This window comes from Hippopotamus amphibius, chromosome 11 (genome assembly GCF_030028045.1).
Source record: "Hippopotamus amphibius kiboko isolate mHipAmp2 chromosome 11, mHipAmp2.hap2, whole genome shotgun sequence".
In the NCBI taxonomy this organism is placed as follows: Eukaryota; Metazoa; Chordata; class Mammalia; order Artiodactyla; family Hippopotamidae; genus Hippopotamus; species Hippopotamus amphibius.
In genome coordinates, this window is record NC_080196.1 from 65,709,179 (window position 1) to 65,728,869 (window position 19,691).

The following is a 19,691-nucleotide window of genomic DNA, read 5'->3' on the forward strand; positions in this document are numbered from 1 at the left end:
TTTTGGCTGCGTTGGGTCTTCGTTGCTGCGTGCAGGCTTTCTCTGGTTGCCTGGAGTGGGGGCTACTCTTCGTTGCAGTGTGCAGACTTCTCATTGCAGTGGCTTCTCTTGTTGTGGAGCATGGGCTCTAGGCACACGGGCTTCAGTAGTTGTGGCTCACGGGCTCTAGTGTACAGGCTGAGTAGTTGTTGCTCTGTGACATGTGGGCTCTTCCCAGACCAGGGATTGAACCCGTGTGCCCTGCATTGGCAGGCGGATTCTTAACCACTGCGCCACCAGGGAAGTCCATCAATTTTCTAATCATGTTGTAATTTATCATTTGTAAAAATACCACAGTTAATAAAATATTTTCAAAGAGGGAGAATTCATTCAGTAAACCTAAAATCACTTTTTTATTTCTTTGATTATTTCTAAAACGGCAAGTCTGGCCCTCCATAACAGAATGTTATTTTTGATGAGATATTGTGAATGTATTTATGAGGTTAGTATTATTTTTCAATTATAGAAATCATTTGTTGGCTATCATACTTTATAGGCAAGATGAGAACATGATGAAGTTTAGTTTTTTTTTTTTTTTTCTGTATTTTGCTCATTATAAAAACCTTTAAGCTAGATTTTCAAAGTGGGCATATTAAGCACTCAATTAAAAGCAATGATGTGCATCATTTCCGTGCATTATTTTGGTATGCAATCGGCACTTCTAGTTCAAGAGAAAAATAAAAGATTTGTGCTGCCTTATTGCACATAAACCTAACTGATCTTTTAAAATTTCAAGGCATATCGTGCTTTCAATTTAGAGTTTTTATCTCATTAATGTACACTTTTCTCTAATTTGTGTTGTCATTATATCTATGAAAACACATTTTTCCCTTCTCATTTCTACAAACAATGGCTTTTTTAAACTAGAAAACATTGAAATTGGTTAAGTACTTTAAAAATATTGTCAAGATCAAATTCGTTTTTTTTTCTTCAGATCTTTATTGGAGTATAATTGCTTTGCAATGTTGTGTTAGTTTCTGCTGTACAACAGAGTGAATCACCTGTATTTGTACATATATCCCCATATACCCTCCCACGTGAGCCTCCCTCCCACCCTCCCTATCCCACCCCTCTAGGTCATCACCAATCATGGAGTTGATCTCTCTATGTTATGCAGCAGCTTCCCACTAGCCATGCATTTTACATTTGGTAGTATGTGTATGTCAGTGCTACTCTCTCACTTCCTCCCAGCTTCCCCTAAACCCCCCTGTGTCCTCAAGTCTGTTCTCTACGTCTGCATCTTTATTCTTGCCCTGCCACTAGGTTCATTAGTACTGTTTTTTTAGATTCCATATATATGCTTTTTTGTTTTTCTTTGACTTACTTCACTCTGTATGATAGACTCTAGGTGCAGCCACCTCACTACAAATAACTCAGTTTCATTCCTTTTTATGTCCAAGTAATATTCCATTGTATATCTGTGCCACATCTTCTTTATCAAATTCATTGTAGATGTAAAAGTAAAGCTGCTTTTCTGTAATTTTTTCCCCATGTTTTCTTTGAAGTCTACTTCTCACATAGTTCAGGAATTTTTTTTTAGAATATAATTTCATTATCTGCAACTCTGTTTCTTGTGATATTAAAGAAACAGCCATATATGTTTCATTTTATCCAGTCATTGGATAAAATAATTCAAATATGGTGTCTAAAGATACGGAAATCCTTTGTGATTTTTATATTTTATTGAACAATGACAGGCATACGAAATTTTTGTATAATTTAGTTGACAAAGGTTGTAAATAAGAAAATTCCTTTTGCATATGCATGATATTTTCATATTTTTGGATGTTGTCTTTGTTAGTAGAAATTTAATATTTATTGCTAACTTATTAATCTAGGTACTATAAGTGTAAATCCAAATACCACAAAACACCTATTAAACTATACCTTTTGATTAATATTTTTATTTCAAAATCTTTCAAATTAAGCAATTTATTTATTAAAAATAAATAAGCTAATAATTATTATTAATACTATTAATTTACCAAATAGGAAACCAGTCTAAAGAAGCTGAGTGATTTTTCTCACGGACACAAAATTATTGTGTTACAGACAAACTGCAATGCAATTTTGTTGTGGTTTTATTATACAATATTTATGTGTTATGTGGATAAAATGTGGTAACAAATGAAATTACACATTGCTAATTTTTTTCACTTTAAGATTTTAATCTTATTATTTGTATATTTTATTGTGTGGCATATGTATAAAATATTAAATAACATCTATAAAATTGGCTTTATTTCAATTTTTATTTTTAAAAAGTGGTTAATGTTATCTAAATATTTATTTCAAACATATGCTTATTAGCATTTCAAAGATTTTAAAAGTATACACAGGTTATAAAAACTATTAGGAATAGATGATTACATTCACAGAATGCTTTATAAGCATCTGTGGAGATGATTTTAAATGGTTTCTCATTTGACATATTGAAATGATGTATTATATTAAAATTAAATCAATTTTAAATTCTTGGGGTGAACTCTGCTTGGTTATGGTTTATTGTTCTTTTAATTTACTGCTGAGTTTGATTTGCAATTATTTTATTTAAGATTTTGCATCCATATTCATAAGTTAGTCTATATTTCGGTGTTCTTAATTTGTGCTATATTTGATAGATTTTCTTATCAGGATTATGCTGGCTTTATTAATGAATTGTGAAGCTTTTCTCCCTTACTTATTACATGGAGAATTAAGATAGATTTAAATAACTTTTTCTTAAAATTTTGATAGAACACCTTGGTGAAAAGATGACTGTTGCTTTTAGTTTTTTAGATTGTTTGAATTATTTTATTTTTCACGGACAGCTTTATTTTATCATGATTAGTCTTATCAGGCTATATATTTATCCTTGATATTCATTTATAATTTTAATGGGACTAGAAATAATCCAAATGGATTAAAATTTTCAAATATAATATATTGAATTCTCATACTTTTGCTTATCTCATTTCTAATTATAGGTGTATTTTTCACTTTTTAAATGAGTTTTTCTTTTTTTTAAATTTATTTTTATTTGTATTTACTTTTATTTATTGGCTGCTTTGGGTCTTCATTGCTGTGCGCAGGCTTTCTCTACTTGTGACAAGTTTTGGACTTGGTAATTCTAGTTTTCCAATTTATGAAGTGTTAATGTGTTTCTATAGTTATAATTTTCTTTTTTGTTTCTTTAGGTTTATTTCTTTTTCCTTTCCACTTTCCTGTTTTGAATGCTTCATGTTTTTGTTTTTAAATCTTTCCCTAAGATAATCTGTATTTCTTGTTATACTTTGCAGCAGAACCCCCTGAAAGGATTTTCTGTGTTCATTGTTTCTATTTCTCTCCTTGCATTCCTGCTTCAGATTATTTCCAGTCAGGCTTTTCACCACTGCAGTACAATGCAGTTGCTACTAATGGATCCTATTTTCTTCCTTATGATCCTCATAAAATCTGATGGGATTCATTACACAAACTATTACCTAACATTATTTTAGAAACTTTTTGAATGGCACAAATACTTAATTTTATCCCTCAAAGTTTGGAATACACTCATGTGAATAGAAGAAATTACTGATCTGTGATCTCATTATTTATATGTAGTCACTGTTGATATTTGTTTTATATAGACAGGCCTTATAGTATATTTTAAAAAGATATTATCATATGCATACAGTAATTCATGACATGTTTCTCCTAATATAAAAACTTATTGCACAATCATCTTATATTTTACAATATAATTTTAATGATTGAGAGTTTCTTAGACCCTTGTTATTGGACATTTAGGATGTTTTCAGTTCTTAAGTATTATAAACAAAGCTGTGATACATGTCTCTAAAACTGTTAAATATTAACATAACTACTCATTTTAACAAAAAATGTGATGGAAAAACAATGAAAGTTGAGTTGTGGTACAGTATTAGAAGTTCAAGTAAAAATCACATGCCTTATATTTCTGATGTCTTAAATGATTTACCTGCATTTTCACATTTTCCAAAATTCTGAAAACTTTTCACTTTGCCCTTTTTTCAGATCACTTTGTTAATGACAATATTTCCATTAATTGAATTTCTTGGCTTTCATATCATTAATCCTATAGAGGTATTGTCTACTGGAGCTTGTGTGGCAACTAGTTTGTAATTTAATATCTGGATTATACTCTTTTACTCTTAACTTCAAATGTTGTTGATGTTGGCATTGATTCATCACTTTAAAATATTAACCAAAACTACGTAATGATTCTTGGTGTTTACATTGTTTTAAGTCTAGGTTTTTTTCCCTTTGGTATCATTTGTGATTTAATTTACTTATTCTTTGGAATAAAAATTCCTTGATTTTGTCTTTACCGAACATTATCTATATTGTAAAAGAGATAAATTTTGGAAATTTTATAATTGATGAGTGAAATAGCTACGAAAGGTTACTGGCATTGCAATAAATAGCACAGACTTAAAATCACTATTGTTTTGTATGCATTTGGTGCCTTATGATTAACTTTTAGATGAAGCAATCCATTATGATTTTGTAAATATTATCTTTCTGCATCATCCAGTGGATTTCTTGTACTCCATTGTCTTCTCTTAGAGACAGTTCCTGTGTATCGTGTTGTAAATATTGGCTTCTTCCCGTGGTATTCTTTAAAGGGTAACAATGCTGCAAGCTTGTAAATTCAGTGATTTTCTAATCGTGTTGGTTTTGTATGTGTTAGGAAAAAAAGCCCATAGTCTATGTCACTGCTAAAATTTTACTTTATATTTTTGGGTATAATTTACAAATATTATTCAATTACTTTTAATTGAGATTCCTTTTAGAGGGGGTGGTTAACACATCCATTAAACTAGAAGGAAACTTTTGCCCTCCCAAACACCTCAGTGTAGTCAAGAATAGAGAAATGATTATCTAAAAAAGATTTTAGATAGACCTGGCTTTACTACCCAATGGGGAAAAAAAAAAAATATATATATATATATATATATATATATGTCTATCATATTGTACCAATTTACTGATTTAAAATTTATTTATGGTAGTTTTGTCATTGTTTATCTTGGAATTTTCCAGGGATGATATTCTTTTACCTGCAAATAGATATATGGTTATTCCTTCATTATTTCTTATGCCTTTTCGTTTTTTGTCTTATCTGTTTATATGGGTTAATACATCAAGTACAGTGTTAAGTGATAGTAGAGATCATTGACATGCTTGTTATATCCTGCTCTTAATGGGATTGCTGCTAGTTTTTTCCCTTAAAGAAGAGGCTGGTTTTAAGATTCAATATGTATTTTATCATGTTAAGAGAGTATTTACCAGTTTCCATTTATTGAGTATTTTTAAAATTGGGAATCGATGTCAAATACTGTCAAATCTTTTCTGCATTTATGGATACACTCATATAATATTTTCCCAAATCTATAAATATGGTGAATTATATTGATGGATTTTCTAATGTTGAACCTTGAATTATTAGAATAAATCTCATTTGGTCATAATATCCCATCCTTTCTTAAACACATTCCAGTTTTCTTTTTTGCCTCAGCATTCAACCAAAATGACTCTGATTTAGGTCAACAATGATTTCTACATTGCTAAATCTAATAATTGTTTCTGTGTTCTTATCTTCTTTAACTTACATGTAGCACTTAACCAAGTTGATTATACCCTTATCTCTGGAAACTTTTCTCTTGGCTTTCAGAACACACGCTATTCTTGTTTCTTCTTACTTTTCTGGATGCTTGTTATCAGTTTTCTTTACTGGTTTCTCTTTCTCTCTCCAAACTCCAAACATTTGAGAATCCAAGGGCTGAGTCTTTTATTATAAGCTTTGAATATCTAACTGCCAACCCTGTCTCTGCTTAGATGTCTAGTGGGTATCTCAAGCTTAACTTTTTGAAAATTAAACTTGATATCCAATTTCTTTATAACCTGCAGTCTTCCCCATTTGAGTTTATGACTATTCCGTCCTTCCAGTTTTTCAGACCAAGACCCTCAAAATACTCATTAAAATTATGCATCCATTTATGTTGGGAATTACTGGTTCAAAGACGCATATGTCCAACTTTCATAGATCATGCCAAATGTTTTTCCAAAATAGTTACACATTTTTCTACTCAGACCACCATGTATGAGAATTGCAGCCTCAGATTAACACCATCATCTAATATTATCTTTTATTTATTTTTAACTATAGTGCTTTTGTTGAATTTAATCCTACTGTGGTTTTAAATTTGCATTTCTGTGATGACTCATGAGGTTGAGAATTTTTAAAGCAATTCGTTTAGAATGTTGTTTTAGGGTCAATCATAGAGTGTTGGACTCAGATTTCTCCTCCACATTCTGGTTATGACCTTCACTTTACTCAATTATCTCATCTGAAAATCTAGGTGTGTGTTAATTTAATACGTTAATAATCTACAAGAGAGATTAGGGATTAAGGAGCTGATTAAAGGGGAAGTTCCTCATGAAGTTTTTAAATTATTCACTGAGTTAGTTCAGGCTACCAGATACACGTATGTGCTCTCAGATTCGAAAATGGATGATCAGCCATTATTCTTTAACATGGACTTTTCTGAAAACTCCTCACTCCCAATTAATTCAATTAGAACTTCAAGTCTTCCTGGGTAAAAAAATCAGGCTTCTACATGACTTTTATGATTGAAAACTGCATTAAAGATTAGGATATACTACAAATATATTTTCTCCCTCAAAAACCTAAAGTGTCCAAATAAAATTTAAAATAAGTATTGCACATTAGGGAAAAAAATAAATCTGACAAAACTGAGGCCATAGAATACACCCTTTAATCATGTCAAGTTAGATGTGTCTCATTTTCTGTGTCTTGGTTACAACTTTATCAAGAAATGCATTCAAAATATGTTGTATTATTTTAAAAGCTTGATTAATACTTATTTAATGATTACTTACCAAGCAATAGTAATAATAAGTGGGTAAGAAACTTTAATATCATTTAGCAAGTTTCTGAAGAAAATGACAGTTTCTGAAGAAAATATTTGGAAAATATTTCAAAGGTTTCTTGAAACAAAAATTTATAAAAAGTCTATTTTCATTTGTTTTAGAAATTAAATCTAAACCAATTACCTGGTAAATTTATATACAGGTAAATCATCTTATAATTTATTGAACTTCTCATCTTAAAGTTATAGCATCAGTGCAAATATTCCTTTAATTACTGATAGTAATTCTTCTGAAATATATTCAGTTTTTAATATATTAAGTATTTATTTTGGTAAGTTGAACACATTTAGTACTAATATTTTATTTTTATCTTAGCTGTTTATTTCATGAAATCATTTTTAATTTTATTAATTTTTAAGTTACTTTCTCTTTATGGTATATATATTGGATTTTAACTGATGATAACAATAGTTTCTTTTTAAAATAAACAGATTAGTTGACTTAAGTAAATTATTAAATGTATAATAGTATAGATGGTATGGTATGTAAATGTGAGTAAAATAATAAAGAGGATTCAGAAATGGTATGGAAAACAATGTTCTTTTGAATTATTTACTTTGTCATTAATTTCAGGATTTTGTTGCCTCTTAAAAATGTTGACCTTTTATTTTAATTGTATAATTCAGTGGTTTTTAGTATATTCACAAGTTTTTGGAACTATAACCACTACGTAATTTTAGAACATTTTAATTATGCCCAGAAGGGACCCTCTACCCATTAGCAGTCATTCTCAATTCCTTCCTCCTCTCCAGCCCTTAGCAACCAACAAATTTGCTTTCTGTCTCTATGGATTTGCTTCTTCTGAACATTTCATATTCTTGTTGTAGAATCTATCAGTACTTCATTCCTTTTTATGTCTGAATAGTGTTCCATTGTATGGATATATCACATTTTGTTTATCCATTCATCAGTTCAAGGGTCTTTTGGCTAATATGAATAATGCTGCTATTAGCATTGATGTACAAATTTTTGTGTACATGTTGTTATTTCTCTTGGTTTTATATCTAGAAGTGGAATTTCTGGGACATGTAATTGTATGTTTAACATTTTAAGGAACTGCCAACTATTTTCAAAGTGATTGAAACATTTTGTATTTCCAGCAGCAATTTATGAGGGTTCCAATTTCTTCATATCCTCAGCAATAATTGGTATTGTCTTTCTTTATTATGAAGGTCATCCTATTGGGTGTGAAGGAGTATCTTGTGGTATTGATTTGCATTTCCCTATTCACTAATGACAGAACAATTTTTCATGTGCTTGTTTTCCATTTGTACATCTCCTTTGGAGAAATGTTTTTCAAATTTTTGATCATTTCAAATTCAGTTGACCTTTCATTATTGAGTTGTACATACTTTTTATGTAGCCTGGATATTAGACTGTCATTAGATAGGTAGCTTGAAAATATTTTCTCCTGCTCCGTGGAGTGTCTTTTCACTTCCTTGATAATCCTTGAAGCCTAAAAGGTTTTAATTTAATGAAGTCTTATTTGTCTATTTTATCTTTGGTTACCCATGCTTTGTGTCGTGTCTAAGAAACTATTGCCTGATCTAAAGTCACAGAGATTTATATCTATCTTTTCTTCTAATATTTTTATCATTTTAATTCTTACATTTAGGTCTTTGATCCAAGTTTAGTTAATTTTTGTGTGAAGGAGGCTGTCCAAATTTGTTCTATGTGTGAGGATATCCAGTATTCCCAGAAGCACTTTTTTAAAACACAATTTTTTCCCCATTGCATTGTCTAGACAACTTTGTTTAAAGTCAACCATTGATTTATTTATGGGCTCTGAATTCTATTTCATTGATTTGTATGTCTTTCCTGTGCCAGTACCATGTCTTGATCACTGTAGCTTTGTTGGATGTTTTAAAATCCAGAATTGTGAGCCCTCTGGTTTTTTCTTTCTTTTCTTTTTTTTGTTTTTTTTTATAAATCTTTTCTTTGCTCCTTTATTGGTAAGGTGTTCCCCTCCCTGCTGGCGCCCTCCTCCTCCCCCCCCCCCCGGCTTCTTTCAAGATTCTTTTTTTTTTTTAATTAATTAATTTATTTATTGGCTGTGTTTGGTCTTCGTTGCTGCACATGGGCTTTCTCTAGTTGCAGCGAGCGGGTGCTATTCTTCATTGTGGTGTATGGGCTTCTCATTGCGGTGGCCTTTCTTGTTGCAGAGCACAGGCTCTAGGTTCGTGGGCTTCAGTAGTTGTGGCACACGGGCTTAGTTGCTCTGCGGTATGTGATATCTTCCTGGGGGCAGGGCTGGAACCCATGTCCCCTGCATTGGCAGGTGGATTCTTACCCACTGCGCCACCTAGGAAGTCCTCTGGTTTTTTTTCTTTCAAAGATTATTTTGGTTATTTTGGGACCTTTGGGTTTTCAAAGTATTTTAGGATATACTAGTCAATTTCTGAAAAGAAGTAAATTAGGATTTTGAAGGGGGATTGCATTGAATCTGTAGATCAATTGAAGTAGTATTATCATCTTCGAATCCATGAATGCAGGTGTCTTTCTATTTATGTAAGCCTCTTCAACTCTTTTCAACTATATGTTAAAGTTTTCAGTGCATAAATATTGCACTTTTCAGTAACATTTATTCCTAATTTTATTAATTTTGATGCTACTGTAAATGAACTTTTCCCTTAATTTTAGTTTTGGATTGTTAACTGCTGTCGTATGGAAATAAAACCAATTTTTGTGTGTTATACCCTGCAAGTTGCTAAACTTATACTAGACTCTAGTACATTTGTTTGTTTCTTTGTTTGTAGATTCATTAGGATTTTGTATATACAGGATCTGAAAATCTGCAAATACAAATGCTTTTATTTCTTTCTTCCTAATCTGGAAACCATTTGTTTATTTTTGTTGCATAAATACTCTGGCTAGAACTTAAAGTAAAATATTAAAAAGGAGTGGTGAGAGCAAACATCCTGCTCTTCCCGATCTAGGTGGTAGCATTCATTTTTCATCATTAAGTCTAGTGTTTGTTTTCCATAGGTAACTTTTACCAGGCTGAGGAAGTTTTTTTTTTTTGTTGTTGTTGTTGTTAGTTTGTTGAGTGGTTTTATCATGAATGGGTGTGGAATTATATAAAATAACTTTTCTACATCCATTGAGAGGATCAGGTGAATTTGATTCTGTATTATACTAATATAGTATATTATATTTACTGATTTTTGCATTCAACCAATCTTGAATCCTACTTGGTTATAATGTATAATCCCTCTTATATATTACTGGATTCAGTTTGCTACTATTTTGTTGAGGATTTTTGTGTTCATATTCACAGGTGAAATTGATCTGTAGTTTTATTTCTTATGATGTCTCAGGCAGGATTTCATATTGGGTAATACAGCCTCTTAGAAATCTTCTTTCCTATTTTTTAAAAGAGTTTCTGAAGAACTCTAGTTAATTCATCCTTTAACGTTTAGTAGAATTCACCCGTGAAGTAATCTACTCCTGGCCTTTTTTTGTGTGGGAATTGTTTTGATTATGAATCTCTTTACTTGTTATATATGTATTCAGATTTTCTATTTTTTCTTGAGTCAGTTTGGTAAATTGTGTCTTTTTAGTAATTTGTCCATTTTATCTTGTTTATCTAATTTGTTGGCCTTAAATGATTTATAGTATTTCATTAGAATCATTCTTATTTTTGTAAGGTTAATAGTAATGCCGCCTCTTTCATTTCTGATTTTAGTAATTTGAGTTTTTTTTTTTTCTTAGCCAGTGTATCTGGTTTTCTCCTATTTCTTGACTTTTTCAAGTTACTATATTTTGGTGTTATTTTTTGTTGCTATTGTTGTTGTTTTTTGGTTTTTTGTACACTAGAATTCATTTGTTACCACTCTAAATTTTATTATTTTCTTTCTTCTACTTGTTTTGGGTTTCATTTTCTCTGCTTTTTCTATTTCCTTTAGGTGTAATGTTAGATTATTGGCTTGAGATCTTCTTTATTACAGGCATTTACAGGTATACATTCGTTGCTCCAGCTTCATCCAACAAGTTTTAGTGTGTTGTTCTTTAATTCTCTTTCATCTCAAAGTATATTCTAATTCTTGAGATTTCTTCTTTGACCTGTTGGTTATATAGGAGTATATTGTTTAATTTCCACATATTTTTGTGTTTCTAAATTTGATTCTGTTATTGATTTCTAATTTCACTCCTCTGTGGTTAAAGAAGATACTTTACATCATTTTAATCTTTTAGAATCTAATGTGACTTGTTTTATAGCCTAACATATAGCCTCTGCTGGAGAATGCTCTATTTGCACTTGAGAAAAATATTCTTCTCTTGTTGGATGCAGTGCTCTATAGAGGTCTGTTGGGTCTAATTGTTGTTTAGTGTTGGTCTATTTCCTTGTTAATTTTCTGTCTAGTTGTCTTATTCATTATGCAAAGTGTATATTGAAGTCTCTGTTTTTGTTGAATTCCCTGTTTCTTCAGTTCTATCAGTTTGGGCTTCTTGTATTTTGAGGCTGCCTTGCTCAGTGCACCTCTGTTGTAATTGTTATGTTTTGTTGATTACTTGACTCATGTCATCATAAAATGTCTCTAGTAACAATTTTTATTCAAAAGTATATTTTGTCTGATGTTAATATAGCCACTCCAGCTCTCCTTAGCTACCGTTTTCTTGGCATTTTTTTCCCAGCCTTTCCACATGTGTGTATCATTGAATCTAAAATGTGTTCTTTTAGACAATATATAACAAGGTCATTAAAAAATTTTTTTTGTCAATTTCTATACTTTGATTGATATGTTTAATTCATTTACACTTAATGTAACTACTGATAAGGTAGGGTTTATGTCTGCCATTTTGCTATTTGTTTTCTCTGTCTTACATCTTTATATTTTCTCTATTGTTCCATTTCTACTTTGTTTTGTGAAAAATAGATATTTTCTAGTGTACCATTTTAATTCCCTTGTCATTTATTTTACTCTGTATTTTGAAATTATTTTCTAGTAGTTGCTCTGAGATTACAAATAATATCTTAATTTATAAAAAACATATTTTGGTTTAATACTTAATCTCAATATTACACAAAGGCTTTGGTCTTCTATAGCTCACAACCTTACCACATTTGTTTGTGCTCTTATATACATTATGTCTTTATACACTGTATGGCTATCAACAGAAATTTACAATTACTATCTTCTGAAGTTGTCTTTTAAATCAGGTAAGAAAAAAAGTGTTACAAAAAGAATACATTTATGCTGTTTTTCATATTTACCTATGTAATTGTTTACTGTTTTCTCTTTATTTCTTCTTGTGTATTCAAGTTTCTACCCAGTGTTCTTTCTTTCAGCCCGAAGGACTCCCTTTAATATTTATTGTAGGATAGATCTCCTAGTGACAAATTCTTTCGGTTTTTGATTATCTGGGATGTCCTACTATCTCCTTTATTTTAAAATGATAGTTTTGCTTGATATAGGATACTTGACACATTTTTTTCTGTACTTTGTATATGTTAGCATGTGTCTTCTGGCCCCCATGATTTTGGATAAGATATCAGATGTTAATCTTATTGAAGATTCCTTGTGTGTGACATGTCACCTCTCTCTTGCTTTCTCTTTATTGATACTTTTCTGTCTGGTGAAACATCATCTTCTTGCTTTCCTTTAGTTTCTTAGACATTTTCCTTTAGCTCTTTCAACATATTTGAAATAGCTGATTGGACTAATAAATTCATTGTCTAAACTTCTGGGACATTTTCTATTGAGTACTTTTTTTCTTCTATGTGATCCATCATGTTTCTTTGCCTGTGTCATAATATTTTTGTTGAAAATTAGATATTTTAAATAATATATTGTGGCAACACCAGAAATAAGATTATTCCTCCTCCCCAGGGTTTGTTCCTGTTGCCTGTTTGCTGGAGTTGTTACCTGTTTGTTTAGTGACCTTTCTGAATGAATTCTGTAAAATCTGTTTTCTTTGTCATGTGTAACGGCTGGAGTTTCTTCTCAGTTATTATCTTTGTGGTCTGTTAATGATTGGACAATGATCCTTAAAATCCTGGAAACAATAAGTCTTCCTTTCTTTACCAAGGGCTTTTGTGTGCTTGTTTACCCACAGTCCTCAACACCTATCCAGGCAGTTATCAACTCTGCCTTAGTTTTCACTTCCTGCTTTCATAGAGCCTCAAGGTCAGCCAGAAGTGAAGACTTAAAGGGCTTCTCAGATATTTTCAGAGCATGTGAACAGCCCTGGGCTTTCACACATCCCTGTACATTTGCAGCCTTCTAGGTTCCCAGAACTGGGTTGGAGCATCGCAAAGCTGCTGTTGACATCTCATTCTCCTCAAAAGGTTTTTTTTTTTTTTAATGTTTGTTGGTTAGTTTATCATTTGTCCCAATCATTATCCATTGTCTCAGGAAGCCACAAAGTTAATCAATTGCCTGTAATACTTAAAATTTTGACAATCGAGGCCTGGGAGAAAATTTTCTGGCGAGACATTTTGTACTGGGAGAGCCCTGTATCAAGAAAATACAAACAATCTTGCAAATGGAGTCACCCAAAAAACCACCAGACAGGTCAAATAATGACAGTTCTATGAGAATGACACTTTGGAAGCATTCTAGATCAGTTTTGCTCGCTCTGGTGGCTGCTCACTGATGGGTTTCTCCACAAATGCTTGATGTTCAAGGCTATCATGGACCTGGAGGGAAAGATTAGGACAAGTTAAAACACCAGAAATGCTCATACCTCTTACTCAGATTAGACTGTTCATCTTGAGTAGGTTCTCCCTATTTGCTTCACTTAATTTCCAAAGTTCTGAGAAAGCTAATTTTGACTCTTTTTTTTTTTTTTTTTTTGCCAGCTTTCTTATTACCTTTATGGAGAAGAGTTTTCAGATGTTCTTAATCTACCATGTCCACTGATGCCCTTCATAAGGACTATATCTCAGAAACTTGGGCTTTTATTCCATATTTTTCTCAGTCTTATTTTTTCCTCAGTCTTATTTATGGTATCTTTTGCCCCACAACTTTTGTAAAATATGCCATCAAACACGTCAACAAATCTAGTTTACTTGGCAAGGTGACGTTCTCCGTCAGCCCAAGATTATACAATGAAACTCATATTGATTACTCTAATAATTTGTACTGTTTTGTATTTGCATTTAGGTTTTTATTAATCTGAATATTATTTTTGTTATGATGTGAGTTAGATGTGAAGTATAAAGATCACTTTGTTGTTTTTTTTAAACAGACATTCTACATTATTCCAACCCATTAAAGTAAATGATTTCTTTCTCACTGAATTCAAATACCACTTAAAACAATTAATTCATATCTATTTCTGGGCTCTAGTTTTTCCTTCTGTTCTTTATTGCAGTGCCAAAAATAAATACTCCTTTAATATAGTGGTATTATAAGATGTTTTAATATCTGGTAGCAAGTTTCTAAAATTATTCTTATTTTTCAGTTACCTCTTGGCTACTCTCATATACCTTTTATTCCATATGACTTTCATTTCATACAGTTTCAAAGGGAATACTCCTTTTTATTATGTCTTATAATAACTGGGGGTAACTGACAGTATACTCTATTAGACCTTTCTGTGAAATATCATTTTTTCTTGATTTAAGCTTTTACATAAGAAGTTTTGTTTGCTATATTATAGGTCCTCCCTTTTGTGTTGAATTTATTTCCAACTACTTTATATTTTTGACAAAAGTTTTTAAATATTTTAACAGATTGTTACTCTTACGGATAAAAGCTATTAAATTCCTTATGCCATTTTTCCAACAATCATTTATTGTAGTTTTAAATAGAATCTTTGATTTTCCTAGGTATTCAATCATATCATCTAAAATTGAAGACATTATTATACTAGTAACATTTGGTTTTATTATCCACTTGCATTTAGCTAAATTTCACAAAACATGATTCATAACAATGGTGATGAAAGATAATTTGGTTTCATTTTTGAGTTCAGTGGGCCTGGGTTCAGCACTTTATGATTTATTTTGGTATTTTATGATGGTTCTTTATATTTGGGTGTATTTTCTTTGTGCTAGCTTAAAAATTATGGAAACTGGATAGTGAATTTATCAAATGGCTTTTTTTTGTGGAGTGTTGGCCATATTCATGTTACTTTCTTCTTTAATTTCTTGGTGAGAGCATGATTTAAATTTTCTAATTTTTATCAATTCTCATAACTAAAATATATTCTATTTCATCATGGCTAATTATTCATTTGAATACTGTTGGACTTGATTTGCTATACTGTTCAGAATCTTTCCTCAATTTTCATAAGTGAAAACAGCTTTTGGTATTATTTTATAATATTTTAATCAATATTTATTAAGTTATTACAGTTGCATAATTTGAAAGATACTTTACAAAAGAGTGGAAATCTCCACAATTTATTTTATGTGTGTGTATGTGTTTTCTTCTTAGCTAGAAGATTTGAAAAGAGTTTATGATCAACTAGTCTGGAAGAAAAAAATTTTTGAAAATGAATATCTAGAAGCACTTAATAATTTTTATGTCACAGTAAGTTGATGTTTCCCTCTTTCCCACTAGAGTTCCATTTTCTATTCTCAAATATTAACTCCTACAAATAAAAGTAATTTCATTATTACCCTTTTTTCTTCTTTTTGAGTTACATAAACCTGTAGAAATGATTCTTTCATTATTTTACAGAAAAGAACATGGGATATTGAGCTTTCTAATATCGCAAAAGATTTTTCAGATGTTTCAATAGCATATTCTCAATTGGTGGAAGAAAACAGAAGACTTGGGATGGATATTGAAACTATACTAGGTTATATCAGTGACAGGTAATATCACAGCTATGATTTCCATTCTTATATAGCATACCTAATATGTTAAATATAATAAATCAGTTCATGTTTTGTTCCTGGGATGGTGTGATGGTGTTTGTATTTGTCTTTAGCTTAAGTTCTGTTTCTATCCCAAGTGTTGCTCTTTAGTCATTCTGAATCCCTTTAGAAAAATCAAAATAGTGAAAAAATGATCTTATAAGAAGTTTTACACTCATTCTTATCACTTCCTTTTAACATATTGTCTTATACTCAAAGATACTTTAAAATATGTCTATTCAAGCTCTTGATCTCCTTCAGTCAATACTCAGTTCATCCCAGAAACTACTCAATTAGATTTCTTAGTTCATAAACCTATGAGTTTTCTTGATTCCCCTTTCTGTTTCAATCCTCATATTCAATGTGTAAACAAGAAATGTTCCACATACTAAATATTCTTTTAATCTATTTGCTTCACTACTGCACCAGCACTCTGGTACCAGCTATCATCCTGTCTTGCATGACCTTATGGTGATTTCCAAAGCTGGTTTTGTGCAGCATTGGTGGTATGGTGGTGAGCACAGCTGCCTTCCAAAGCCGGTTTACCTGCAATAACTATGCTCCCTTTCTAATCCATTATCCACATTGTGGTAGGTGTGCTCTTCTTTCTTTTAATTTTTTAACTTAAGTGTGATCCATTTCCCTCCATACTTGCATTAATTTTAGCAGGGGTGAGGGAATAAAAGCCCCTCCTTCACATACCCCACAGGTCCCTGAATAGTGCAGTCTCCTGTCACACCTTGTTCAACCTTATTATTTGGTTCAAATAATTCAGTTTCTCCTATTTATCATGTTTTTTTTAATGCTAATTCCTTTTCAATAAATGTTTTTCCTCCAACTTCTACGTAGTTAATTACTACTTACCCTTAAGATTACAGCTGAGGTGTCAGTTCTGGGATGCTCTCATTGACCGTCCAGTTAAATCTAATTCCTCTATTATGTGTGTATGTGTCACACATTCTCTTCTCCTTCATATTCTTGTCATATTTGCAGTTTTGTGTGTGTAAATGTTTGACTGATGTCCACTTTCTTCAACAAATGGGAAGATCCATGAGGGCACATGTAAGCCATGACCATATTTTCTTCACCATTGAGTCCTCATCATCAAGCATTGTTCCTGACACATACTATGCCATGCATCCTTAATTACTGAAAACAGGGGAAAAGGAAGGAATGGAGAGAGGTGATGATGATACTGGACTATTGTATAGGAAGTTTGATATGATTTCTTAGTGCTTATTTTATCTTTGGATGATTGAATGAAACCATTTGTAAAATTAATCTGTATGTTAAATATACTTTTTAAAGAGGGCAAAATGAAAATTATTTTCTAAAGGATACCCTAAAATTGTAGTTGTATTCTTTATTTTATTTTATTGAGTAAGAGAACCAGAGGAAAAGAAAAACCTGAAAAATGGGTAAACTAATGACGAGACAGCTCTGCATAAAAGGAAGAGAGTGTGAGAGTTACATTTTATTAGATTATCCAGTACTAACCAGCAACCGCCAAGTCTTAGTGATTTACAAGTATAAAGGTTTATTTCTCACTTGTACTGCAGCTTAGCTGTGTCTGCTTTGTGTGTGCTTCATGTTATTTCTACTTCTCAGATCCAGGCTGAAGGATTGGATCCTTCTAGGGCATGTTACTCTGGTAGCACAGCTACCTTAGTGAGATCACTCAATGGCTCTGTAGCTTCCACAAGAAGATGATAAATGTTACTTCTGCTCACACTCCATTGAACAAAGCAAGTCATATGACCAAGCCCGATGTCAACAGGGTGGCAAGTCTAATCCTCTTAAAAAGAGAAATAATGAACAATTGGGAACACTAGTACAATCTATCACACAGAGTGGGAATGTAGCCCTGTTATAGAGAAGGATTTCCATGGTATGCATTATGCTTGTTCTGATAACACCTTAAAATGTCACTTATTTTTTCCTCAAATTTGTACTTGAAACTAAAAATTAAATGGATGATTTTAGCCGCAGATTACACAGTGCTGAACAGAGAATTAGTGAAAGGTTTGTAGCATGAAGGAGAAGTTAAGAGATGTGCAGGCATGTCTGCTGCATATCTAAGTGGTGTTCCAAAGGAAGAGAAAACAAAGGACAGAGGCAGTATGTGAGCAGATAATCAGCAGTTCATATATCACAGATAGTTCTTATAGTCTTATTTTTGCAAGTCTCTTACTAGGATGGATGGATAGATAGATAGATAGATACATAGATAGATAGATAGATAGATGCAAAAATAATTATTCATTTCCAAATTTCATTTGCTTTTCCTCCAAATCTTCTAAGTCATTTTATGATTCCCTGTTTGATGCAGATATTTAAAGCTTATCTTTTACTTCTTAAACATAGTATGAAGAGTTATTTTATACTCTACATCCAATAATGTAAATATCTGTAGTCTTTGTAATCTACTTCTGTATCTTATTCTTCTAGCCAATGCTTTTGCTGTCTCTTTTCCTTGTGCTCTTGGATATCTTTACTGTGTGTTGCCTGTTGGCTTCTGGAAACCATTTGTGGAAAAATCTTTGAGTCCTAGGATAAAGTTGAGTTAATCATTTGCATCCTTACATTTTTGGGAGTGGTTCTGTTTTTCAATTTGTGACCTTGGCTATTCCTCAGACTTTTTTTTTTTTTTTTCATTTCCCAAACCATGGTATTCAAAGCTCCAGTTTATCAAATTTCCAGGGCATTCAGAGCAAAAGTGTCTTCTATGATCTTTTTATCCCTTTGATTATAATGCTTATTTAGTGTAGAAAAGAAAATGTAAAATGTGCAAAAACAGATTGAAAACCTAAAATCATGTCAATAGATAGAGGTAATCACTACTAATTTATTACTGACTTTTTCATTCTTGATGAAACTGTGTTCTGATTTTATTCCCATAGTTGAATTTTTGTCACATTGTTATACAAATTTCAAATACATCATTTAAATATCTGTACAAAAGTCTGTTATATTAGTGAACCTTGGTTTTTTCCAGAAGTACTCTAATTTTTATATTTAAATGTTATTTTTATGACTTACATGATATTTTGTTCAGAAATCTTTCTTAGCATCATTGCTGTTTAAAAATTTTAAACAGATTTATAGAAGTAGACTGGCTATACTATTTTAAAATTTCTATCCCCTCTCTAAAACTGCTTTCCAGAAAGACTACCGTTTATTGAAGCTGAGCAGTACATGAGCTTATTCTGCAATGCACTTATGCTAACATTAAAAACTACTATGGTTTTTGAAAAAAATCTATTGCAACACAGTAAATGAAAAAATATATTCTCAGTATTGTTTCAAACTCCATTTCTCTGATCACTAAGGAGGTGGAATATTTATACATCCTCTCTTGAATTCTACTTTTTCTAAACAATTATTGTATGCTTCCAAGGAAGAAATAAAGATTTAGGATTCAGAGAAGGAAAATAGCTTACCTAATTCCCACAGCTAGCACAGCTAGCATTTTAAACCTGATTTTCTGTATTTAGATTCAGGATTTTTCATCTTCTCTCATTTTTTGCAATTTAATTTGACTTCAATTTAAGCGGTCTTTAGTGAATATTCAAATATGCTTAACATTTTAGTCCAATAGTAATAATCCCAAATAGTAGATCTAACATTAAAATTGCAGTTCTCTTAGGGCACAGGTAAGAGTTTGGTGAGTTCACAGAGCTGCACTTTTGACTGTGTAACTGGAGCACAGAGCAAGTGCTTTACCTAACTTGTGTTTGTGTGTGTGTGTGTGTGTGGTGTGTCGGTTGGTGGGGAGGGGAGTGCACAAGCTCACGTGTAAATTAATGCACATGTGTTTCTATATGGCAAGCAGGCAGGGACAAATATTGAAGGTAGAGAACTAAGTGTCAGGTAATGAATCATTTTAAGG

The 19,691-nt window shown here is 31.6% G+C and overlaps 1 protein-coding gene across 1 annotated transcript in view; it reads left to right on the plus strand.

Annotated features, from left to right (window-relative positions):
* Positions 1 to 19,691, plus strand: part of CCDC178 (coiled-coil domain containing 178) — a 384,972-nt gene that overhangs the window by 73,394 nt on the left and 291,887 nt on the right. Inside the window, exons 10-11 of the mRNA XM_057698204.1 lie at positions 15,378 to 15,473; positions 15,624 to 15,760. Coding sequence (XP_057554187.1) covers positions 15,378 to 15,473; positions 15,624 to 15,760 — 233 coding nt within the window. The remainder of the gene's footprint in view (positions 1 to 15,377; positions 15,474 to 15,623; positions 15,761 to 19,691) is intronic.